The following is a 24815-nucleotide window of genomic DNA, read 5'->3' as shown; positions in this document are numbered from 1 at the left end:
CTTCTATGTTGCCTCAGTCACCTCAATTAAATAATCTGTTTTGTAAATGTTATTTTTGTGATTTTGGTTCTTGTTTTGTATTCTAAAGAAACAAAAATAAAAATGACAGGAAATGATCTTTTTCTCTACTGTGTCATTTTTCCCTACAACGTAAGAAAACGGCTGCTGGTAAATGTATCTTGACCTTTGTTTGACATCAACCTGCTGTCAAGTGTGCAGCAAGAAAGCAGGAATAAATAGACCTTTCTGATTCACTGTACTTTAAACCGCTACATTAAATGACATATCTTCTGTATTCTCCATTTTATTTCCGTTTATTTGTTGAGATAAAATTATGTTACGGGTGTGAACACCAGAGGGCGTCGTTTATGCCGGTTCAGAAGAGGGAGAAAAAGAGGAAGAAGATGACTTCCCAGCATGCAATTCGGCGCGCGAAGTAGGATTTTGTACAGTTTTCATGTGAGCTGTTGTTAGCTTGGTAAACCACTAGTTTTTCAACTTTGACTTGTTCCTCGGGGTGTTTGACGTAAGCCTTGGTCATTTCTACAGGTAGCAGCCGTAAATGCCGTTTCTGTTTTTAAGAAGTTTTGTAGCTCACAGACAGGAAGATGAGGTTTCTCTTAATGCTAATTTGTAAACAATCGTGAATTGATACCGTTGGAGCCACCAGAACAGGACAAAAACACTGAAATGAATTTTAAACCTTATTGAAGTGGTATGAAGGGACAGTATTGTTGAGTATGTAAACGTATTTTATGTCAAAAATAACTGTTATAATTTTTCCAGAAGAGGGGTAGAGTCATTGTTTTGCAGTTCCCATGTAAATCTAAAGTCTTAAGACTCAACTCCCGAGTCAAGAAAAGCAAACCAAGCAACTCAAGTCTGAATGTATGCGTTTCCTTCCCAAACAGGCCTCGTTGCATAATATTAGAGATAAATCTTAACATTGAGAATCACACATTGGCATTCACCGAATCAGACATGTCTGCTTCTCAAACTTGAACGTTTCCCAGCTTCTGTTGACAGATTGGATCCCGACTGTTGTCTTCACCTATAAATGGAGGATGAGCAGCCCGGGCCGGAGTGGCGGGACCATCAAACCTCCGGACCTTTTTCAGGATTTATGGAGGCAACTTGGAGAATGCCACCAGAGTGCACTTCGAGGTAAATGAGCCGCAGTATTCTGTATGTAGACTTGAAGGCGGGTTAATGGAATGAATGGATTTAAATTGTCAGATTATTGATTAAATCCACATGGCTTGTCATCAGTGATATTTAAATAATCTGAAGTAAAAGTATATTCTTGTAAGACAAGCATTTGAGAGAATGAATGGTGATGAAAATGTACCTTCAAGGCATTCAAAAATCATGGAAAGTTATTGGTTAAAATATGTTTGAACCTCGCTAGATCTTTTTTTTTTTTTTAAATTATTATTATTTGTATTCCTTGTATTTCCATACTTGAAAACATTGCATTTTTTTTCTATTTCTAGAATTGGAAGAAAAAGTAGGAAAATTGAAAAAGGAGCGTTGTTTGTGAGTATACTGTCACACCCCTTATAAGGAAAATACCGACAAATGTATCGTTGATGGAGGTTTAGCATTTTAGTTAGATTAGCGGACGCTGTTTTTTTGTTTTCTGTAGGGACGCACAAAGACTTGAAGTATTCTACAATCGCAACCAGCATCTGAAGGAGCAAACCAAAACCATGCAGGAGACCATCAGTCTCCTTGAGGACAGGTAACGTTGTCAAAGACTTCAAAAATGTCCGGTGTCGATTGGAGCTTCTTTGTGACTTATCAGAACCCCGCATGTTGCCTGTAATTATGAACAACACTTTTGAAGTGTCGTTTATCTCCTTTAAACCAGATGTAACCTATTGGTCATTCTCCCTCTAAAACTTGAAGAAATGTTTGCTGGGTTTAGGTGTTGATTTTTAAAGCCTCTGTAATGAAGAGTGGGCCCAAGGAAAGTCTTTTCATCAAAGCCAACATCAGCACGAACTTTTATAAAATCGATTAACCTTCATTTGAAGGTTTGTTACTGCAGGCATCTTAAGGTCTAAATGGGTTTCTATAAAACAAAGATAAAAGGTGTTTCGACCCTGTAATTTTCCACGGGAGAATTAATTTAATGGAATACATTTTGAGTGACTAAAAACTGTATTTTTGATTCAATCAATTTACCCAAAAAAACACGAATAAAGAAACAGCTGTATCCTATGTTTGTTCCTTCTCTTGTAAGCTGGAGCTTACCTGTACAACTCTCTTCTTCTCATTTTGAGTTCAGTCTGTGTTCCACAGAGACCTATAACTATCTGTTCTGTTTCCAGACTGCGAGCAGGGGCGTGTGATCAATGCTCCATCTTAGAGGAAGACCTGAGAGCTAGCCGAGATCAGAATGAGCGTCTCATCACCAGCCTCAGTGAGTTCACTCCTTATTTTAGAGGAAAAAATTCATTGTGACAAAGACCAGCGATGAACTTCAGCTCTGCGTTCTACATTGGTAAACACACGCACGCACACACACACACACACACACACACACACACACACACACACATATTGCAAATGTTATGTTGAAGGTCAAAAGACTGCAGGTCCAAGATTAGAAAAAAAAATAGCATTTTAATGCATGAAAAGCGGTAAAACCAGCCACTACTGTAAATAGTTAATGGGCTCATATTGACTGCCAGCATACCTCCCGCCATGTTAAGAACATATTATATATTTTGATGTAGTGTGTGTGTGTGTGTGTGTGAGAGAGTGTGAATCTGATTTCAGTCCTTTCTCTTCAGAGAATGAGAGAAACCAACTGGAGGATGAAAACAGAAAACTACAAGCGGAGCTGCAAAAGTTACAGATATTTCAGTCAGTGTTATGTTTTAATGACGTTCAAATATTTTCAGTCATGAAGCATTTTTGTTATTCTGCTGGTCTCTTTCAGTCAGAGCTGCCAAATAACTCATAAGTGCGTCCTACATGAATGTCTTAGTTGCTAGGTGACTGTTTAAACTGTGGCGTGTGGCACAGGAATAAACAACAACAAAAAAACAACAACCGTGTGTGACAGGATTTTCTTTTCTTGTTCGTCAGCTCAAAAGCCCAGCAGATGCCGTCTCCAGAGCAAGAGGACGGCATCATCCCAGACTCCCCAATCCTGACCAGCTCCTTACCCGTGGCAAACAAACTGAAGAAACGTAAAAATACAGATCAGATGAGGCACGTCCGCTATGAAGAGATGCCTCCACCAAAGTTTAACCACTCCCTCTTCAACGGTCAGTCAGCTTTAAAAACTTTTTAATGTTTGTATCTCCATCTTCTCACTGGTTGCTTTCCTCTTTTAAGCGATGAATAAGGAGGCTCAAAAGAACCCTGGATCAGCAGAAGTGCTGGTACCCAATACGTGTGAATTGGACTCATCTCAGATTTTGAGTAAGACATCGGTTCTTCTGCTTCCATTCATACGTTATAAAATTCAGTGATGTAAAAAAAAAAAAAGAAGTCTTATTGTCCGGAATGGGTGTTTATTTGGGTGTTTTTCAGTTTTTCAAGCTGGTTTACACATTTTTCCCCACACATGCACCACATCAGCTGATGTGCACACCATTTATCTACTCTCACACACCATATCGACTTTAATCACATGCACAGAAGACGGCACTCCTGTACGTGTCGGCTCACATTAAATTCTGGGGTTTGCTCAGGCCACCGCTTTACTCGCAGGACCGAGGAAGCCAAAATCCAAAACAGTCCCTTGAAAATGTTGCTGTCGCTCAGTACAAAAGGTTACAGTTCAACTCAGTGGTTCAGGGCATTGCATTTAAAAAACTTCAGTGATAATTGTTAAGTTGTCCCACCATGATGGCCAAGATGATGCAACTGTTGGAGCTGGTCTGTTTCATTTCAGAAGATGAAAACATGGAGGTGGTGATAGCTGAAACCTGCGCCCTTGAACTTCTCTGCAAGCCTTCCAAGGTAGACGGTGATGCTGCGAGTGGAACAGACCCAGGATCCCACTGAATATCGAGACACTGTTGCGAGCTGAACACCGTTGAGGTTTCTGTTTGCAGCCAGAATAATATTTCTCTTCGATATGTTTTATCCTCTTAGAAAACCAGGAGCAGCGCAAGTCAGCAAAGCAGCTCAATATCTCCCCAGAAGTATGACATTCAGTTGAAGTAAGCAATAGCCTGACTATTCTGGTAGTTTCTGATTAAATGCTACCGCCAAAGTCTTACATTTAGAAATACTATTTCAGTTTTAGCATTCCAATAATTGCGTCATTTCTGTCCCTGCATCAAGGCCTCATCGTTCCTCTGCTTCATCCACACTGAGCCAGAGTCCAGATTCAACCACAGAGTCCCCATCTCTTTTTCCCTGTGTCAAAAGGTCAGTAGAGCGCGTCTCCAGTTGCAAAGCCAAACGGAAGACGGCGTGTGATGAACCAGTGGTATGGGAGAAGGACAAAATGCAGACAAGTACGCAGAAACGGAAGGAAAGCCAAACCCTCCAATGTGAACCAGGAACCTCTGCATCTTTAAGTATCAGAAGCTTGAAGAAGGAGCCATGTGGCAGCAAGGTTGGATTTCAGTTCAAAAGCTCACAAATGTGCCTGTTAGAAAATGAATCCATCTCTTATGACGTCTGACAGTTGTTTCAGATTTCAGCTGTAATAAATAAAAGACTGAGCAGTACAAAGAAGGGCAGCATAAAGTATGAGTTAGGTCGTAAAATAACATTTCTTAAACTTTTAACAGGTTCTGTCACCAAAGGAGAGCGCAAACCAAACGAAAAACACCGACTGCGCAAGTCCTGCATTCAAGAAGCCGAACGGGACGGTTAAAGACCTCAAAAGAATCCACCTGCTGGACCGGAATGCCTCACACGGACCTGACACAAAAGACGGTAAGCTCTGTGTCAGCTCTGATGACCGCTGCGAAGCGCGTCAGTTCTGTTTGGAATGACGTCCTAATAATCTATTGAATTTTTTTTTTTTTTAAATTTGTTAAAGCTAACTTTTGTTTTGTTTTGTTCAGATGAAAGGAAACACAGGACGGAATCCACCTGGAGCATAGACCCTGCATTTGTCCTCTCCGTGCACGACGATGAGCAGGGAGGAGATGAGGTACAATCATAGGACCTGGTGGTTCCGCTCACTCGAGGTCAGAAAAGTAAACTGCCTTAAACCTGCATTTCCTTCTAGTAGCCAGCAGGGGAGCCACGATGGTTCAAAAAATAATTCCAAGTATGTCAATAAGAAACAGCCCATCTTCTCACTTGATGTACCGCCTCCTTGCACTTCTGTCAAACAGCAAAGCCGTGCAGCAATGCAATACAAACTCAAGGCATCATGTGTTAAAGCTGTACAGCAGGGATGAGCTGGGCACTTGGATGGAACAAGTATCCGGTATGGATATTTAGGGGATCATGAGGCAGAGTAAAAATGAGGAACAATATGTCATCGCCCACGTTCTGTTGCAGGAAAAATAATTAAAAATATTTTTTTTCAAGGAGGGAAAGTCTTTATTTAGTGAAGAAACACAACACAGAGGAGTGCAGCTCGTTGTGGCGGCCTTCGTTGTCACTCAAGATACACACATTGCCTTGTTGCCAAACACCGACACAACTTCGCTCCGCACAAGATTAGCTTTTTAAACTCTTTTTTTTTTAACAGCTATTTGTACACTTTAGGATCTGTTCCTCCATAAAAGTGCTATCGCTCAACCGGCCCTGTGCTTTGACGAGGCTGAAGTTCAGCTTTTTTTCCCTTGCCATCTGATCGCACTTTGGGTTGCAGATCAATAGAAAATAGACCAGGTGTTATTTAAATAAACAATAAGAGCACACGCACACATTTGATCTGCAACACTACGACAATGAGTGATATAAAGTGTAATTCAGTCAGCATGGAGTCGTTAGCAGTTGGAGCTCAATCTGAGACTCTGCTCTGTAAATTTAGTCTTCTCAAAAACATTGCTCTAAAGAGTTATGAGGCTTTTAGAAATCATTGTCAAATAACTAATACATGGATCAGTACCTAATATTGTCTTTAAACCACTTCCGCAAAAAAAAACCTCCATGTGAAGACCCAACCACATCTGGTTTAAGCAGTACCTCCATGTGAAGCCCCAACCACATCTGGTTTAAGCAGTGCCTCCATGTGAAGCCCCAACCACATCTGGTTTAAGCAGTACCTCCATGTGAAGCCCCAGCCATATCTGGTTTAAGCAGTACCTCCATGTGAAGCCCCAGCCACATCTGGTTTAAGCAGTGCCTCCATGTGAAGCCCCAGCCACATCTGGTTTAAGCAGTGCCTCCATGTGAAGCCCCAACCACATCTGGTTTAAGCAGTGCCTCCATGTGAAGCCCCAGCCACATCTGGTTTAAGCAGTGCCTCCATGTGAAGCCCCAACCACATCTGGTTTAAGCAGTACCTCCATGTGAAGCCCCAGCCACATCTGGTTTAAGCAGTGCCTCCATGTGAAGCCCCAACCACATCTGGTTTAAGCAGTGCCTCCATGTGAAGCCCCAACCACATCTGGTTTAAGCAGTGCCTCCATGTGAAGCCCCAGCCACATCTGGTTTAAGCAGTGCCTCCATGTGAAGCCCCAACCACATCTGGTTTAAGCAGTGCCTCCATGTGAAGCCCCAACCACATCTGGTTTAAGCAGTGCCTCCATGTGAAGCCCCAACCACATCTGGTTTAAGCAGTGCCTCCATGTGAAGCCCCAGCCACATCTGGTTTAAGCAAGTCCCCACATCTAGTTTAAATCTCAACTCTCTGACTATGGACAGGTAATTTTACTGGTTGTACCATTCCCCTGGCATCGACATGCACGAGAACCAAACAGTTATCTCTTTATCTTAAATAAAACGACCTTACCCACAGTCTTAGATCGTCACAAAACAGCATTTTCCAATGATGTCTGTTCACTCAATCTGAAAGATGAGGTGAGAATCGTGGGAAACCCAGTTTCTTCCATTCCAGTCGGTTAAAGCAGTTTTTGCATCGCTGCTTCTCCTGTAATTACGGCTTTTTGCTGAGCGCTTCAGGATTCGTTTGGACTGCTCATGTGCTGTACATTGTAACCTGTTCTCCTGAATCTGCTCTTGTTGACTGACGTGCGGGGCAGGTGAAGTCTTAACCACCAGGCTGCTGATTGTATTTAAACAGAAGGAAGAATATGGTCACAGCCCATCAGCTGACACAGACTGCACGTGGGTCAGCCACAGCTTACTCCAGGGCCGCGGAGAAAACGCTCAGGACAGAGGAGACGATGCGTCTGGTAAACGTGGAGCACGACTGCAAAAATGATTGACCTTCACATTTTCACTGCTAACCTCTGAAAGATGTTGTTGAAGCTGTTTTTTGTAAAAGTGGATGCATTTGTTTTCAAGGAACAGGCGAAAAAGCCAATGACAGTTTTGACAGAATATTTGATGCCACTGCTTACGGCGAGTACAAATCTTACCACGGTTCCCAAATCAGCCAGAGCCAGGCCGATGATGATGAGGAGGAGGAGGAGGAGGAGGAGGAGGAGGGTAGGCTTCCTGATGTAGACTGTCATGCATTTTTACCTGTTTGTCTTTCTGACAAAGGAGAGAACTGTGTCCTTTTCTTTGCTCTCTCACATAAGAACAAGGATCTCCTGAGGAAACGCCAGGTCACAGTAGAATGGCCAAAGCACGGTGAGAAACCCTCACGTTACTGTCAGTTTGCACGCTTGTAGAGGCCTTTTGCCTCATATAGATCAGCAACGCTGCTAGTTTTACAATAAAATGTGGAAATACCAAAACTCACATGACCTCAAAGTGTGTATTATTTGTCCAAAAAGCTGAATATCGACTGCAGTATTCGTCATTTGCAGACTCAGTTTTTGCCTTTCTTCGGCTCAGGCACCCGACATTTGCACACGTGGCCGTGGTTCGCAAGAAAGACGAGAGAAGAAAACTGAAGGGCACCACCTGCAAGGAATGTGAAACAGTGAGTGTTTTGTGCAAGTGCAGTGTAAAATGCATTTGCAGCCAATCACATCCGATATTCTCCTCCCAGTACTACGCTCAACTCCCAGAGGACGAGAAACAGAAGAAGTTGTCGGCGTGCTCGAGACACCGTTTTCTCTACATTCCTCCTTGTACTCCAGAGAACTTCTGGGAAGTTGGATTTCCGTCCACTCAAACATGCATCGAAAGAGGTAACAGAACAGCTCAAGCACTTTTTTAAAAGTTTTCATGTTAGCGTTTCCACATTGGGAGTCAGGTAACAAAAAACCAAATACTTTTTGTGGTTTTTGTTACCTGACCGCCGGTCTGCTCTCCTCCAATGCACCGGTCTCATATGGATGTGCAAAGTATTCTGTTATTTGTCGTGTTTCCACATTTAAAGTCAGAATACAGTTTCAATGCAGATCTTTTTTTTTAGGTTACATAAAAGAAGAGAAGAACCCGCAGGTGCGTTTGCGGAGAAGAGAGCCTTTCAAGGCTCTCTTCTCCCCGAGGTCGAGCCAGCAGGAGAGCTGAATAATTTTGGCTCTGAACTTTTCGACATGATTGATTTGTTACTGTTTTCAGTAGCCCCTTGGGACCAAAACGACAGTCGCCTTTCCCCGCCCCTTTCTTGTTTTGTTAACTCTTGTACAAATATCTTGCAAATGGGAGTTTTGTGAATGCCGTTTAAAGAAATCGTTTGGCTTTACCTCATCAGATGTTTGTATCAAATTAAAATCAAATAAAATTAATTATGCAAAGCTGTTACTTGAAGGATTTTTTATCCAATCTAACCGTATTGTCTGGACTAAAACCGCACACAGATCAGTAAAACCCTGGTGTTTAATGCCAAAGTTCATACAGTTTTACAAATAACATTTACCTAAATATTCTAACCCTTTGAGGAACATGCACATATGACTACGAATCCTCTTAAGCGTTTGTCAAAATTTACCATGGTATATTTAAAACATTTCTCACTGGTTTGATACAACAGATGTATCAAAAGTAAATTAATATTCACCAAAATGGATTTGGAAATTAATCAAATGAAATTTTCAAACTCCACAGCACTTTTCTTCGCCGTATAAACCCCGTTATATTAAAATTCTAGACAATATCTGCACAAATAGAAATTTATTCAGAAAGCAGTTTAGAAAACATTGGTAAGAAGTTTTTTTTTTAAAAAATGAAAAAATAGAATGCATTTTCCTGAATAAAATCACTCAGTAACACATAAGCAGCCGCGTTCCATCACACTGGAGATTCTCTCTCTGAATACACCAGCAGGGCCTCTCCGACGTGACTGATGACCACACTGAAACCAAAAAAGACACCACGTTGATCCACCCAGTTCTCTTTATATCTGCAGGTTTCAGAAAGTACAACACCGAACGTAACAGAGCCCAACAAATGATTGAAATATTATAGAATTCCTACAATGGCTAAGAGCAATAACCAGGAGCAGTAAATGTGTCATACTACAAATACAGAATAGATACTGCAATCAAAACACTTTAAACGTAGCTTCTTTTGTGTGTGTGTGTGTTATGTTAAGAACTCGGTCGACATATCCATAGTTTATATTTGCCGGAAAAAAAAAGTTGAGAAAATGAGGAGGCACGATAAAAAAGGTGCAAAACTTCAGTTGTCAAACGAAACCTAAATCTGAGGCAGGTCAGGTTCTTACCAAATAACAGACGGAGCATTAATGTCCATGTAGAAAATAAACGGGGAGAGGGTCATGGCAGTAACCTGGGGAATGGTTGGGGGGGGGGGGGTTAGCCAGTAGGTCAAATTGATTTCAAATGACTTATATAGGTATGCAGTCGCTGTCATTAAGAAAATAAGGCTGCGTATGTGATGAAGAAGGTAAACAATGACCTTAGACACAAAAATCCACACCGCCACATGCTGCAGGGACAGGCCGCTCTTTAGCTTGACTGTGATCAACAGCAACAAAAACCCCAGCAAGGCACTGTGAAGGAACAAATATGGTCGACACTTGGTCACCAGCCCGGTGATTAAGGTAAAGGCGGACATGAAGCTCGATGGCACAAAAATCCCAACAGTCTAATTTACCTGGCGCAGCACCCGCAGTGGAATGTGTGCGACTGAAGGGACGGGAACTCCAAGGCACTCATGAGGTCACCTACGGAGAGATGTTCTTGTCACAGCTCTGAATCTTTGAGCGCACAGCGCAGCCCGCTAAATAATACACTCATTAGTGATTTAAAAAAAAAAAGCTGGTGTACATCTTTAGGTTCAGGTTATCACCTGTGGGGTGGGCAGCCATGGCCAGCAGCAGCACACTGTTGAAAAACATCAGATTCGTGTCAAAGGTGTGATGATTTCATCTTTCATGGTTCTATCACAGCCTCAGAGTTGTGGGCGGCATGGCTCGGAGGTAGAGCGGGTTGCTGGTTCAATCCTCACTTCCCCCGCTGACCGTGTCCAAGTGTCCTTGAGCAAGATACTGGAGCCATAATCGCCCCTGATGAGCAGGGAGGCGCCTTGCATGGCAGCCTTCACCATCAGTGTGTGTGAGTGTGTGTGAACGGGTGAATGGGACGACACTGTGTGCGCTTTGAGTGTCGCTCAGGTAGAAAGGCGCAATATTAATTGAGTCCATTTACCACAATTTAATAAAATACACCGTTTTATCTGTTTATGTGGACTTTATATATAAATAATATAAATGTATATATATTGTATGAATATCCTAGAGCAGCAAAAATATTTCAGTGTAAAAGAATTGATCGCCAACTATTTTGGTAACTGATTGTCTTTTTTTTAAATAAAAAAATGTCATTTACTCGTTCCAAGCTTTTAGATTTAAAAACTTATGTCTTTTTTTTGTTTTGTCATTTATGATGGATTTTGTCGGACAAAAGAAGAAAATGTCACTTTGGGTTTTAGGAAATTGTCAAGAAATTCCTTGACATTTTACAGATTAAATGATTCATGGATAAATCCAGGCAGGGAAGGCGATGCGTTGCGCGGGTTTGTTCTGTGCCGAGGTTTAGAACCTTACACAAATTAAACGAAGAGAGCAATGAGAAATTCCGGCTGATTTTTTTTTTTTTTCCTTACTGTAACAACTACAAGAGACATGTGATTGCATAACCAGACAACAAACTCCTCAGCATCATATCTAGATTTAGAGTCTTACTCTTACCTGAACAAGTAGTTGATACACTGCTGCTCAAGGTCACTACAACAAAAACGTCACACAATTCTCATGAAACGTTCATGTGATTTAATGTAAATTCATGTTTTCTACAACCGTCAAATGTGAATCACTTTGCTACGCCTTACCTTAAATTACTGGGTTTGAAGTAAACTTGGAACACCCTGTATGCACCTGAAAAATCCAATCATCTTCTTTATTCTATTTATAAAATCTCTCTGGCATCCCTCAGGGCTCAGATCTCGGACTCCTGTTCTTCTCATTGATTGCAATAAAATCACCCTCTCTTTGGTGTATTGCGATGCATCTTAAGACTCACCAACACAGTACAGATGACCGACAGCCCACAGGTAACCACTGAAGTCAAACTACAAAATGGGCAAACATTTAAATCAAATGTGGTTTTAGCATAGATGCTTATGATTTCCAGTAACGTTGACATAAAGTACATGAACTGTTACCTGTGGATCGTAGATGGGAAGGTTGAGGGCTGAGAGCAGCATGAGACAAATGCTATCAGAGGAAAAAGCAGATTAAAGACTTGGAATCAGGGTTTTTACTTTCTTTTAGGGATTTATGTTGATTCGATACTCATTTACATCATTGCCTTTCACAGAACTGAAACAGAGTACTTTACTGTATATATCACTGTACTTCATTTGCATATGAAGGATTGGAAGTTGGCACACACCTGATAAATTTCAGCCACTGCACTTTCTGTAGTTCAAAAGAGAAATCACATCGTCCACTGTTTTGTTTTTAAAGAAGACCGTGAGGGAGTGCAGTGGTAGTTTGACTCACCTCTCTGTGGACAATCTTCAGGATTATATAACTAACAACATGAGAGGAATTCTGAAGCGTGAAGAAGAAAGGAATGTCCTGAATGGAGAATTGAAAATAGAATTTAATTAGAATCAACGCTGTAAGAGAAAGAGAAGAGAAGAACCATCCCAAAAAAGAAAAAAAAATCAAAATGTCACTTACAATGCGCGATAAAGCCCTGGAACCAGCGTATATATTCCCTACAAATAGGAGGGAACCTGGAAGCCAGGCAAGCACAGCTGAGCTGGAAGAGATCATTAAAGCATATAAAGGAAAGCTCTTCACGAGAAAGATGAGTGACGAATCATCCGGTCGTGAAAGAAAACCACCTGCTGATGCTGCTCATTTCCACCCAGCCCAGCTTTCCGGAGAGAAGAAGCAGGATGGCCCCGATGAACGTCTGCCATCTGTTGGTGTTGGGAGACAACGTCACACCGTTTTAAGAAGCGCTCTGATCGGATCGGGCGAAATTTTAACTGCTCTTCTACTCACCCCTGAAATAAGGTAGGATAGGTGAATTTCAGCACAGACAGGACAAACTGGGAAAAGATGGGTCAGGTCACCGTCAGCTTATGACATTTTATCTGCCACAAATACATCCATAGCAAAATTTCTTGCTTTCATTAAAACAAATGATGAGTGAGAAAAAAGCCCAGTCATGAGTTGTACAAAAATGTCAAATGTCGGGTTGCGAAAGGGGTGGAAATATTTGCGTGCACATCTGATTGTGACGGTACAAAATGTTTAAGACTAAACAACTAAGTAAATACAGTTGGTAAAAGTTCCCCCCCAAATATCCTGTTTATTCTTCATTCCTCTGCGATTCCCATAGAAAGCTGCCGACTTTGAATCTTCCTAAACTTTTGCAACGGTAATTTGGACCTACTGTCACCCAGTGCGGCAGCCTCGCCACTTGGGCCACCCCATTCACTCCGTCACCTGAAGCTCATGTGCATATTGCAGCGTAAACTGATGAGCACTCTCTGCTTGTGCTATGGAAGGCACACTCCGCTATAATGGCACCTTTACTGTTTTCAAATCTGCATTTTATTGTTGTGGGAATCCTGCTTCCATCCAACATGCATTCATTAACACACAGAGCAAAGCATTGTCTCGACAACAGCTAAAGGTGCCGTGTGTAAGAACTGGCGGTTTGTTCTCACTCTGGACACCAAACAGTAGGGGGCAGAATAAAACTTGGCGACTGGCTCTATAGACTATATCATTCGCTGAGGAAAAAAAACAATGAGAAAAAACAACAACAAAAAAAAACTTCTAATGACCAGTGAAGCAAGAGTGCATTTAACTCAATGTTAACTCGCTCACTTGTAAGTGTTAAAATTGCAAATATGGCTGTGGGCTTCGCTGCATCTTCATCCTCTCGGAGTGAAGCTGCCTTTAGCTAGTACTTGTGTGCTTGTGTTTACAGCACTGGAAGTTGTGTACACGTTACACTTGTGAATACCATTACATTACAGTGTTTACATGGACTTCCCACATTTCCATGATCCATATTTGAAGGTAGCATCATGTTGGCCATGTTGAGGAGAGCATGGGGGGGGGGGGGGGGCAGTGCTCGACTGTCACAACATCAAAAGTAAAAGCTGTGTCCTTCCCATTATGTTGCCTTCAGGTGGGGTCCTGATTACAGTGCTGTAGTTAGCGTTCATCCCAGTGGGTGGAAAGCTCTGAGTTCATGACTTCCGGTGTCCTAAACATGAGGTCAAAGTTACATTTGAACGCAGCATGAGAGCCGACAGGTCTGTGGTTATGAGGGACGCCTTGTTACAGGACACCTGGGCTAGCCGCTTAGCACAGCTAGCTTCTTAGATATCTGGATCACAATAAGTAAGTCCTTGGAACAATTTGTCTTTTTTTTTTGCTGATAATTTTACTCACTAAATGATAGTTATCGATGGTTTTTGGACGGTCACATTTAAGATGTTTTGCACTTTTAAAGCTGCTTTGTTTCCTACCAAGATGAGAGTGGAGACTGCTCATGGCTGTGTTTTGTATTGACAGGTCATGTTGAGGGACTGTTTGGACGACATTTAACCTGCTTGTTGACAGAAGAAATTATTTAACACGTTTGTTTTAAAAAGAAAGAAAAAAAAAGACCGCACAACTCTGACTCGGTTGATTTTAAAGTGGTCTGACATGACACGGGGTTAGCGTCTCCAACGTCTCATCTAAGAACGAAGTCCTCTTCCAAGGCGGTATTCACTCACCTTGTTCGTGAAATAAGAAACCACAAAAACAAAGCTAAATGCGAGGCCAGTGACGTGTCTCTTCCACTGCATGGCGACTTGCGGACGCGCCGCATGATTCCCGCAGAAACCTTACATCTGCTACGCGTAGCCCCCGGTTTTAAACTCCAGACACTTAAGATCAGAAACTTCCTTCACAGCCCCGCTGACACGTCAAGACGTCGCCAGACAAAGATCGATGGCGAGGAGCAGAAGAGCACTGCACTGGCACCATTTTGCCAAACGCGACCGTACGTGCGGACTGAAAAGCATCAGGGTTGAAACAGGATTACATTTTACGATAGAGGAAGTTTATTTATTTATTATGAACGACAACAAAAATCCATTTAATCATGGAGTTATGTTTGTATTTCATTACATTCTCTCTCTCTCTCTCTCTCTCTCTCTCTCTCTCTCTCTCTCTCTCTCTCTCTCTCTCTCTCTCTCTATATATATATGAGGCCAAAATCGTGCGCGTAGACAAAGCCATGCATTCACGTTTAGCAGCATGTTGCTGGTAATTTTACTCGCTGAATGACAGTTGCTCAGCAGTAACAGGGTGGAAAAAAAACCCTCCATATTTTACATTTCCGGTTATAACTTCAGAATTTTTCATATCGTAAACTTTGTCACCTTGTCATGCTGTAACGTTTAAAAAGATCTTTCGTTATAACGGTACAATATTTGTCACATTATCACGTTTTAAGTTTCACTTTTTTACAACATTACTCATCATTGTGGGAAACTGACATAATGAGCTAATTTTTCCCTTGTGGTAGCAGCACGTTTACGCATGCACCTGGCAAAGGCACGTCTGAATATAAGAACAATACTAATATCATAATAATAACAATAATAGTCTGTATTATTATTACTAATATTTTTTATGAAACCCTTTCCTGCCTGCACTCATGGTACCATGAAGTATTGTCAGAGTGATACCTCAGTACTTTCCTTTGCAGGGGGATCGACTGTCTCAGGGTTTGGTCACGTGGTTTCCCGCAAGTTTCCGTGTTTACCCGGGGTCCTTCTGTAGCTACCCGCTGCTGTCCGGGGAGGAGGATGTGCTGTCATGGCCTTTCTAAAGACTCAAGAGCGAACCAAAGAGAGGTGGGTGCTCCTTCACCCCCTGTCAGCTCCGTCTTTCAGGCAGAGGCGAGGGTCCCCCTGCGTGTTCACTCCTCAAGCGGCTGCGTTGTGTCGTTTTTGTTTGCTTGTTTGTGTCGACTGTGAACGAATGTCATTTCAACAACGTCAGACTCGGTCACTCTTCCAAGTGATGGTGTCAGCAGCTTGCACGGCCAGTTTGTATGCAAATAGCGAACGGTGAGACTGATGAAAGGATTCCCAATAGGAAGGAGTTCAGGGGATTAGGGAGGTTTGTGGGAAATGTAGTCTGAGCTTGGGCTAAGTGGTTGTTGTTGTTGTTGTTGTTGTTGTTGTTTGCGTTAGCAGCCACATTCTGACACTTGTTTTGCCATTGATGCTAAATTTGCTAAGAGTGTACATGCAGCCTGACATGCCTTTCAAAGGACATGTGATTCTGACGGCTGGGTCTGATGTGTGTCATCACAGTTGAGTTCAGCCAGGCCCAGTTCAAGATGAGCAGGCCAGGGGAAAATGCCTTAAAATACGTGCAAATGGCTCAAAAAGCCTGGCTTATATATATATATATATATATATATATATATATATATATATATATATATATATATATATATAAGCCAGGCTATATATTCAAAGAAATCACACATTGCAGCATTCCTATCAGGTTCTCAGTGTATTCAGTTACTTTATGAGACAATGCATGTGGTGATCAAACCAGAAGATCCAGTACAAGTGAGACGGAAGCACTCTGGCTTTAACTTCACATTTCTAGAAAAGATCCACCAATAAATCCTTTTTTGTTGTTGTTGTTTTCTCATCATATCTGGTGATCTTAGGCAACGTGAAGGATTCGAGGAAACAGACAAAAAAAAAAAAGAGGGTAGAAATTGGTTTCCTCAGTAGGTGCTGCCTCATGCACACTTTTAGTTCAAACACGAAATCAGTTCATAGGTGGAGAGCAGCTCTGCCTGTCTGATCGATGTTGGGGCCCACATGGACGAACGCAGCCCACAGCATAGCTGTAGCGCGTGAGTGTTCAGACCTCTGAGCGGGCGTTGGAGTTGGAGAAACAAACTACGAAAACATTGCAATGTTGCTTTTTTTTTTTTGAATTCAGTGTTTGTTGTTCTTTCCCTAGATTTTCTCTCTTGCTGCTGGATTTGGAGGAATATTACTTTGAACAGCACACTGCATACCATGTGACCCCCTACTCGATCAAGGAGAGGTAACTCAGATTGTCATTCATAGCTCATAACGACTGTCGCTCTTTTATGACATCACTGCGTTCAAATTGTGGATGATGCTGATGCAGTTTGTGATTGTTTGGTGTTTCGAGTCATTCTGAGGGCTGAATACCAGGAATGGGTGAAGACAGATCTCCAAACTCAGTTGCTGCTTTGATATTTTTGTCCCAAAGCATTTGTAGTGTTCTTCTAACTCGTCCAAGCTTGTTGCCACCGTCTTGGTTTAAAGAGCAGCTGAACAAACAGGATCTTATCCTGTAAGGACGTCGCTTGAGCAAACTAAAACAACTCAGCGGCGTCAGCAGGACAAATATTGTGAGGATCGAATGAATTTCTTTATCAGTCGGTCGATGACCGGGTTTCATAAACGCAGCAACAGTGATGATACGTCTCTTTTGCCTTTTGTGGTCACCGAGGACTCCGTGCCTCCTATCAAGATGGACGACGCAGTTTCACTAAGTGATGATCAGGGGGTGGAGCAGCGTTGGCATCCTTTGATCAATTCACTTCTCTTTTTGAAGTTTTAAACTTGAAGCTGCTCTGGGAATTTAGTGTTACTTTCCCCCTCCACGATCCTGCCTACAGCACCCGGAGGACAGGCGCCTCCATGACGACCAGGGCCTCGCTCTATGCAGCTGTCAATCATGATTTCCCATCCTCCTTTTATTGCACGAGATATTTAATTAAATACAAACTTATTAAAAGAAAAGGAACATACTTCAGTGCGATATCCTCTTGTCCTGTCCTACCGTGAATATAAATGGAGGCAGGTTTTATGACCTGCACCGCAACGAGCCTCCGGTGGTGGAATCGGGATCTTTGGCTCACTCTTAGAGAGCTTTCATGTCGTCCATCTTTATCCGCAGCCCACGAATCAAACCACTAGCACCATAGTCCCTTGTTAACCCCTTACTATTGAAATTTCTGTCAAAACCAGGAAGAAATGATGTTTGTGTTAAAGTCTAGATGGGATTGTTTTGCTCTGTAAGGTTAAACTAAAACAGATTTCTCTGTAACTCTCAGAAATTGATTTTATACTGATTGGTGTCATTGGCAAGCGGGCACACCCTGTTGACAGCAGTTAGAATAGAAACTGCTGGATCGCTCGACTTCAGCTGGAAAACAGGAAAGAGAATGTGCCAGATGTTATTAAAGTCATGCTGGTTTACAGGAGGAAATTTCTTTCTTTCTTTCTTTCTTTTTTTCAAGAGCGAAACAGGCTTCTAGCATTTGACAAGCGTTTCCTTGACGGCCATTCAAGAAAAACAGTTGATACACAACATCTCCTTAGAGTGCATGTGGTTTTTAGTTTGAATTTTACTCAAATTTGATTTATTTGTCAGGTTTTTTTTGTTTTTTTTGTATCTTGCTCTTTTTCACTCATTTTAACATCACCGTGATTTTATTCGATTCAAAAAAGTTTAATGACAGTGTTCCCCGTTGTCGTTTCAGGAAAATCAGAGGCTCATTCAAGATCTGTTCCAGATCAGTCATTTTTGACCCAGAAGATCTTGCTGAGCCGATTCTTAAGGTTGTTTTTAACCTTCATTTTTAAAAAAAACAACAACATATATTTGCACTTTATGTGTGTGGCACAAAATGTCTTGGCCTTCATATGAAGTTTGTGAATTTGAATTAAATTAAGGCTTGGATTTAAACAGAACTGAGTGTGTGGAGCTTCTGTGAGTGTCGTGTCTAGTATGGTCAGAACACAGTGGAAATGTGAAGCCTCAGGTGTGCTGGTATTCTACTGCATGGACACGAGTAGGGGGTGTAAACCATCGTTCCTGTTTGCTGTACCTGCAGATACCTTTCCGGGACTGTAAGAGGATTGAATTTGTGGAGAAGGAGACCAACCCTTTCAATGAGTGAGCATGCTTTAATGTCTGATATTTCACACGTGTGTGTGTGTGTGTGTGTGTGTGTGTGTGTGTGTGTGTGTGGCTTGCCAAACTGGTTCAGTTGCTTCAAAATGACAAGCAGATCTCATTAACTGTGCTTGCTTTATACCAGTGCCTACAAATTACTGACACACAGTTTGTAACTGATATCGATGAAAGCTGATAATTCTATCATAAGCAGGCAGAATCACAAAATTCAATTTTCCTGTATGTAAATTCTTTTTGCATTAAGTTTTTTTTTTTTGCTTTTCAACTCATACGATCTGTGTTTCCCTCCAAGGCCCAAGCCGTCCGTCATCTCTATTTCATGCGGACAGGTGAGTCCTCGCTCCAAAAAGATGTAGTTTTAGCAGGGATCCAGAACCAGGCGCGTTCTCGTTGCTCTTGGAGTAAATAAATTACGGTTATTTGATTGCTCTTTCCTTTAATGTGCATGTTTACCAGCAGTGTGTTGTCACGGCCGTTTTTTAAGTCATGTACTTGAATTCTCTCTGTAATCCCAGGTCATTTATATCAAAGAATGCAACGTCATAGCACCGTACCGAATCGAAAGGGTGAGTCTACTCTGTTTGCGCAGAGGTCAGCATGTTTTTGTGTGTTTGTGCTTTATGTTTGCACAGGGACCACTCTTAAACACACACACACACACACACACACATCCTGAAGAGCACGTCAGTTTTTTTAGATTGCACTCGACAAACGACGTGGTTTAAAGCAATGACCAATATCTGAGCGGTTATTTATGGAGCCCCTTTAAGCTCAAAGTGTGGCAAAATAAAAAGAAGAAGTGAAAAACGCTGTTGTGGAATTACATCAGCAATGCAATGATCTCTGATGAAACGTGAACGTTGTGTCGCTTTGTGTAAGAGGCGTCACATTCGAACAACGGGAAAGTCTGCGCGAATGACATGGATGTAAATTGGAGCTGCAACAGTTTACCGGTTTTGCTGCTGGCAGAGATGTCCTGCGCAAACGTCCTCTTCTACAAACACACGAAAACATCCAGTTAATGCAGACCAAAATCAACACGAGAACATTTATGCACAGATGCTTTTTCCCTGCGATGTATTATATTGCAAATCTTATCGCAACGGAAGTAGTAGTCAAAACAATGCATTTAGATCCTGCCGCCCTGCCTTTGGGAAACTGTGCTAACCACTAAATGATTCATTGTAGTTGTAACGTAAGACCTTACAGTGCTAAATTTGTAATGTCATGAACGCATCCGATGATTTGGTTGGAGCCGTACAGCAGCAGTGAGAGCTGGAGGCTGAAATGCGTTCACCCGTTCAAAACAGTCGTTCCTCTCTCACTGAATAAACCTCTTCTCATCACTTTTGCAAGGCAACGACGAGGATGACCTTTCAGTTGGAAGTGTGGAGTAAAACAGAAGATGTTGTTCAGACATTACTTCAGGTATGTAGCTGATGCAGTGAAACCAAAAGGGGCCTCCAGGACCAGGCCTTCCAACATCAAGTTTTACCAGATGGCTGGAATTTTTGTTTAATGTGCTGTAAGGTAGTCAGTCCATATCTGAAAAGGAGCCTTTGGGGTACATGGAGACGAGCACCGACTGTTGGATTAAACGCTCCGTTAGGTGTTGGAGTTGTTCTGCTCTCGTTTAATCAGGTGAATGTTTCAGCTCCACAGAGCATCCTGTCTGGAAAAGCTTGGAGATCAGACTGCAATGGTGAGTCAGCTTCACACACACACACACACACACACACACACACACACACCCTAGCTAGAGGGCTTTTCCAAATCACGATGAAAGGCTTACAAAGAAGAGCATCGAGGAGTCGTCCAGCCCGGTTGTGTTTATATCGCATCATGTGTCCTTTTATTGATCATCATCATCAAAGAATCCAGTCACACATCTCTTTGTGTGTACTTCTAGATCGCAGCCAATTTACAATCTCGACTGGCGAGGACGTCATTTGACAAGTACTGGTATGTCAGCACTCTTGCTTTGATTTCACTCGCTTCCCCATCAGTCATTTGTGCTCTCAGCGATTTAATGCAGTCTAATGGGCTTTTAAAGTTTTCAGAGTGTTGCCGAGAACCTTCACATGGAGTGCGCAGTGGAGATGGTCATGCCTCTGGTGTCCAATCCAGGCCACGTCTGCATCACCGATGAAAACCTCTATTTCCAGCCGCTGAACGGATATCCGGTGAGTTTTGCGGGTGTTTCGGGAACTCCAGCCATGGTGGTTTAAGCTCAGGAACGATGTCGTTTTCCCTTTGGCTCTAGGCACAGGTGATTCAGATCCAACTCCATGGAATCAGGCGCATCTATAAAAGACGACATGGACTAAGGCCACTGGTGAGTGCGAGTCCCCCTCCCCCCCGCAGTAGAGTTATATGTAGAATATTGACGTGTGTTTTTAAACACGTGTCTCAAGGGCCTGGAGGTGTTCTGCACTGAGAATGACATCTGCTCCGACATCTACCTGAAGTTCTACAACACAGCAGACAGGGATGAAATCTATTACTACATTGCCACATTCCTGGGTGAGAGCAGTAATCAGTCTTTTACAAGGTGTCTCATGAATCTCACAGCTTACAAACCTGAATATTAACACTATTGCAGCGCGACTGCATATATACCCCAACTTGACTTTGTCGTCTCCTCTGTCAGAGAACCATGTAACAGAGCACACAGCTGAGAGCTACATGCTGCAGTGGCAGCGAGGCCATCTGAGCAACTACCAATATCTCCTCCACCTGAACAACCTGGCAGACCGCAGCTGCAACGACCTCTCGCAGTACCCCGTCTTCCCCTGGGTCATTGCTGACTATACAAGCAAGCAGCTGGGTGGGTGAGCAATGATGAATATGCAACGTACTGCGGAGGTGATGGGTGTTGATAGTACCTGTGTGTGTGTGTGTGTGTGAGTGGAACTGGTGTGTGTGCTCTCACAATCATGGTACTTCGGCTACAATAAAGATTTCAGGTCATAGAGATTCTTCAATGATTGATATACAGTAAGAGATTATTTATTCCTATTTTATGGTTTATATATTTATGTGTTACATTGTGGTGTCAGTTTCAAAGGATCTGCAGACTAAGGTGAAACAATGTTACACAAAGGGCTGCACGGTGGTGCAGTGGTCAGCACTGTCACCTCACAGCAAGAAGGTTCCAGGTTCCAGTCCCGGCTCCAGCACAGGATCTTTCTGTGTGGAGTCTCCATGTTCTCCCTGTTCCTGTGTGGGTTCTCTCTGGTACTCCAGCTTCCTCCCACAGTCCAAAGACATCAAGAGGGGACGAGGCTGATTGATACTCTAAATTGACCGTAGGTGTGACTGTGAGTGTGAATGGTTGTCTGTCTCAATGTGTTGGTCCTGGGATGGACTGGTGACCTGTCCAGGGTGAACCCTGCCTCTCACCTGAAGGCTGCTGGGATAGGCTCCACCCCCCCCATGACCCTTAATATGAATAAGACGAAGAAAATGGATGGATGGATGTTCAACAAAGTATGCTCTGACTATATTATATGAGGATATTATGACACATCATTAATAGTTGATTATTATACACGTAAGTACCAGAAACTGTTTGTCCAAATGGACATAAACCCCCAATATATTAACTCACTACTCTATCCCTGATTCGTTAAGCACCGACTGTACACCAGCTGCTGAGCAAGTTTCTTTGGAAATTTGAATCAGGATATTTTTTCTGCTCATGACATTTCCAAAGATGTTTTATTTTTATTTCATGAAAAATATGTGATTCTTCCTTTGGGCACTCATGTCCTCTGTTCTGTCTCCTAGATTTGACCAACGCTGCCATGTTCAGAGACCTTAGCAAACCTGTGGGAGCCCTCAACAAAGAGCGACTGGAGAGACTGCTGGTAAGACCCCGATCTGTTGAACAAGGAGGAAAACTTTAAGCAGAGAACATTGGCAGTTGCAGTTGCGGCCTCAGCTCTGTAGAGGTCACTAGAGTGTTTGCTGGTGCGCTCTGAATGTCTCCGATAAAATGTCCTCATCCAATCCCTTCTCCTGCTCTCAGGCTCGCTACAGAGGCATGCCTGAACCTCGCTTCATGTACGGCAGCCACTACTCATCCCCAGGCTACATCCTCTTCTATCTGGTCAGAGTCGGTACGTTCCATGCTTCACTGCTGATATCCACCCACAGAATGTGCACGGAACCTCAGCACACACAGACACACACAGCCTGTGTTCAGCGTGTTTGTACTACGTCAACCTCTGTTCAACTCAACTGTCAGTTTTCGGCTGAATGGTTCTGCGTTATTAGTGCATGGAAAACATTTCCACTTCCATTTCTGGATGGGCTGTGTCAGGGTTTGAAATTTTGGCCAGTTTGTCTGTCATGTGTTAAATGATCTTATTACTTTCACCGCCACAATTTATTTTGCTGTTGTCTTATTCACTGCACATCTTGATTAAAAGGCCTGACCCACAGTTTAAAAGTTTGAATTGAATCGGAAACCAGATACAGACGGCAGCAATTCTGAATGAATTTGTGTGAATGGCGTCAAAGCAACAGATGAATTTTGCGTGATTTCCTCTAGCAGATTGTTCCTCAATTGTGGAACAGTCCATTAGCTCTGGTTTTTAACCTTGCAGTTCCATAGTGCAGTAGAAAAGGAGGGCAGTACTTGCAATGAACACTTTTATGCCTTTACCTTGTGAACAGGACGTTCTGTGGATATCACAAGAGACTAATTAACCTGTGCTCATCACATGTTCTCTTGTTATTGGGAGGTCATGAGCTTCGCTACCTTGTGATAATAAATAATATTCCCAATAATCACAAGATAATTAACTTGTTTCCTCAACATAACGGGACAACTAACTTTTTTTCCCCACAAGATCTTGTTGTTGTTTTTTTTCTAGATAAGAACTTGATTAACTTGTTAAAATGAGTTATTATCAATCAGTGGCAAGGTAACAAAACTTGTTTTCTTGTGATAAGAATAAAAAAAAAAACCATTTGATTGCAAGTGTGGCCTTCCTAAGCTTCTGTATCATTGTCAATATTAAAGCAAATAAGACAATGATAAAAAACAATCGTGCACATGTTGCTTTCACAGCAGCTGATAATCCATCCGTTTTTGCAGAATGTTTTTGATAATTAGCTGCTGTCGAAGGTTCTGCCGAAAAACGAAGCCATTTTGGTTTTAAAATGTGGTTGAAGTGAGTTGAGGAATGACTTGCATGTGGGGGCCCCAGGTAGGACTCACACCCACGGCTGTGCAGTACAGGGGACGCTGCGGCCAACAGATGAGCCAGCAGCAGGCCTCTATTTTTCTACAACATTTCAATAGTTACTGTCTTCTCCCCTACAGCTCCAGAACACATGCTGTGTCTTCAGAATGGCCGCTATGACCATGCAGATCGCATGTTTAACAGGTACATTCATTCCGTTTGACTCGTAGAGAACATTCTGGAAAGGTTCCTAACCTTTACATCAGCGATTACTTCACAGGTCATGACTCCAACTCCAATAATGTAGTTGAAAATGTCTGACTTAGATAACCCTGAGAGAGCTTCAGATATCATGAATCACAAATGCACTTTGCCGGCATTTTTTTGTCTGTAAGTCTTTGAAATACCAAGGGCCCTCTTTAGGTGATCTATGACACCAGGCAGTTGGCGGATGGCACAAAGTGTACGCTGTGCATTTGGGGCGTGTTCAGCATCCGTTTGGTATTGAGACGGCACGAAAATTGAGCGTTAACCATGGTGCACGGTGCAAAGATGGAGTCAGTAGACACCAAATTAGTCATAGGTGTGTTTTGGGCGTGACATCAATCAAACCAATCAGAGTGCCTCATGTCATTCCCTTTAAAACCCAGGCTGTGCCAGATTTGAAACAGTGAGAAGCAAGGGCTTCTCATCTGAAAAAAAAAGCAGACGTCCTGGTGTACCAGGTGAAGGTGTGCCAGCTCGTCATATACAGGAGCAGCAGGCATCCACCAAAGCCGTCAGAGGTGAAGCAGGCCTATGAGGGGGTGGCAGCTGATGTTTCTGTCAAAATAACCACAATGCTGCCGATCTGCTCACCCGATTGACAGTGTCGGGGTCGTTACTCAAAAAAAGTAATCCATTACACATTACTAGTTACTTTAAAAAAAAAGTTCTCCCTTACTTTACTTAGTTACTCGCTGCTGAAAGTAACTAGTTACATTACTAGTTACACTACTTTTGGATTACTCCGCAATATCACCTGAGCTGCACCTAACTTGATTGCCAATGAACAACATATAGTTAGAACTTTATTACTGCAGTGCCCAGATCAGCACAAATGTGTCTTCTAATGAGGAGGACATACACAAGATCTC

The 24815-nt window shown here is 42.5% G+C and overlaps 3 protein-coding genes across 13 annotated transcripts in view; 2 read left to right on the top strand and 1 right to left on the bottom strand.

The window, feature by feature from the left end:
- Window positions 1-401: 401 nt before the first annotated feature.
- Window positions 402-8741, top strand: rbbp8 (retinoblastoma binding protein 8). Of its 10 annotated transcripts, none has more exons than XM_086191267.1 (19): window positions 402-549; window positions 1014-1164; window positions 1494-1536; window positions 1646-1741; window positions 2334-2425; window positions 2766-2871; window positions 3097-3278; window positions 3349-3435; window positions 3911-3978; window positions 4114-4181; window positions 4393-4582; window positions 4761-4908; window positions 5040-5128; window positions 7178-7289; window positions 7402-7545; window positions 7641-7692; window positions 7900-7987; window positions 8057-8198; window positions 8426-8741. In XM_086191267.1, exons 2-19 carry the CDS (start codon window positions 1065-1067, stop codon window positions 8521-8523), a joined length of 1905 nt encoding a protein of 634 aa, XP_086047393.1. In that variant the 5' UTR covers window positions 402-549; window positions 1014-1064; the 3' UTR covers window positions 8524-8741. The 10 variants fall into 10 exon arrangements, with proteins under 10 accessions (XP_086047393.1, XP_086047391.1, XP_086047384.1 ...); XM_086191265.1 differs by having other exon boundaries at window positions 4306-4582; window positions 7408-7545; XM_086191258.1 differs by having other exon boundaries at window positions 4306-4582.
- Window positions 8742-9111: 370 nt separating this feature from the next.
- On the bottom strand, window positions 9112-14493 carry slc35d4 (solute carrier family 35 member D4). Of its 2 annotated transcripts, XM_086192278.1 has the most exons (15): window positions 14230-14487; window positions 12494-12540; window positions 12331-12408; window positions 12164-12245; window positions 11981-12058; window positions 11871-11896; window positions 11641-11692; window positions 11499-11547; window positions 11308-11353; window positions 11168-11203; window positions 10267-10301; window positions 10072-10141; window positions 9874-9967; window positions 9680-9744; window positions 9112-9307 (listed from the first exon to the last, which is right to left on the bottom strand). In XM_086192278.1, exons 1-15 carry the CDS (start codon window positions 14299-14301, stop codon window positions 9244-9246), a joined length of 894 nt encoding a protein of 297 aa, XP_086048404.1. In that variant the 5' UTR covers window positions 14302-14487; the 3' UTR covers window positions 9112-9243. The 2 variants fall into 2 exon arrangements, with proteins under 2 accessions (XP_086048404.1, XP_086048405.1); XM_086192279.1 differs by lacking the exon at window positions 9680-9744 and having other exon boundaries at window positions 9112-9295; window positions 14230-14493.
- Window positions 13695-24815, top strand: part of nsmaf (neutral sphingomyelinase (N-SMase) activation associated factor) — a 25547-nt gene continuing 14426 nt past the window's right edge. Inside the window, exons 1-17 of the mRNA XM_086192275.1 lie at window positions 13695-13849; window positions 15210-15357; window positions 16493-16579; window positions 18051-18129; window positions 18405-18466; window positions 18780-18816; window positions 19003-19053; window positions 19844-19915; window positions 20142-20189; window positions 20397-20449; window positions 20541-20670; window positions 20751-20822; window positions 20902-21010; window positions 21138-21314; window positions 22277-22356; window positions 22518-22608; window positions 23820-23883. Of these exons, the coding sequence (XP_086048401.1) occupies window positions 15320-15357; window positions 16493-16579; window positions 18051-18129; window positions 18405-18466; window positions 18780-18816; window positions 19003-19053; window positions 19844-19915; window positions 20142-20189; window positions 20397-20449; window positions 20541-20670; window positions 20751-20822; window positions 20902-21010; window positions 21138-21314; window positions 22277-22356; window positions 22518-22608; window positions 23820-23883 (1250 nt within the window). The 5' untranslated portion in view covers window positions 13695-13849; window positions 15210-15319. The remainder of the gene's footprint in view (window positions 13850-15209; window positions 15358-16492; window positions 16580-18050; window positions 18130-18404; window positions 18467-18779; window positions 18817-19002; window positions 19054-19843; window positions 19916-20141; window positions 20190-20396; window positions 20450-20540; window positions 20671-20750; window positions 20823-20901; window positions 21011-21137; window positions 21315-22276; window positions 22357-22517; window positions 22609-23819; window positions 23884-24815) is intronic.

This window comes from Aulostomus chinensis, chromosome 21 (assembly GCF_037954235.1).
Source record: "Aulostomus chinensis isolate RoL2024-O1b breed Wild chromosome 21, RoL_Achi_v1.0, whole genome shotgun sequence".
Taxonomy (NCBI): Eukaryota; Metazoa; Chordata; class Actinopteri; order Syngnathiformes; family Aulostomidae; genus Aulostomus; species Aulostomus chinensis.
This window is presented reverse-complemented; position numbering and strand designations above follow the sequence as displayed.

Coding starts and splice junctions, on each gene's coding strand:
- rbbp8 (XM_086191258.1), top strand. CDS start 1,065: ATGAGCAGCCCGGGCCGGAGTGGCGGGACCATCAAACCTCCGGACCTT. Junction 1,742..2,333: donor ATCAGTCTCCTTGAGGACAG/GTAACGTTGTCA, acceptor TTCTGTTTCCAG/ACTGCGAGCAGGGGCGTGTG. Junction 2,426..2,765: donor GCGTCTCATCACCAGCCTCA/GTGAGTTCACTC, acceptor TGTGTGTGAGAG/AGTGTGAATCTGATTTCAGT.
- slc35d4 (XM_086192278.1), bottom strand. CDS start 14,301: ATGCAGTGGAAGAGACACGTCACTGGCCTCGCATTTAGCTTTGTTTTT. Junction 12,059..12,163: donor CCAGGGCTTTATCGCGCATT/GTAAGTGACATT, acceptor TTCTCCATTCAG/GACATTCCTTTCTTCTTCAC. Junction 9,308..9,679: donor AATGCTCCGTCTGTTATTTG/GTAAGAACCTGA, acceptor TTTTGGTTTCAG/TGTGGTCATCAGTCACGTCG.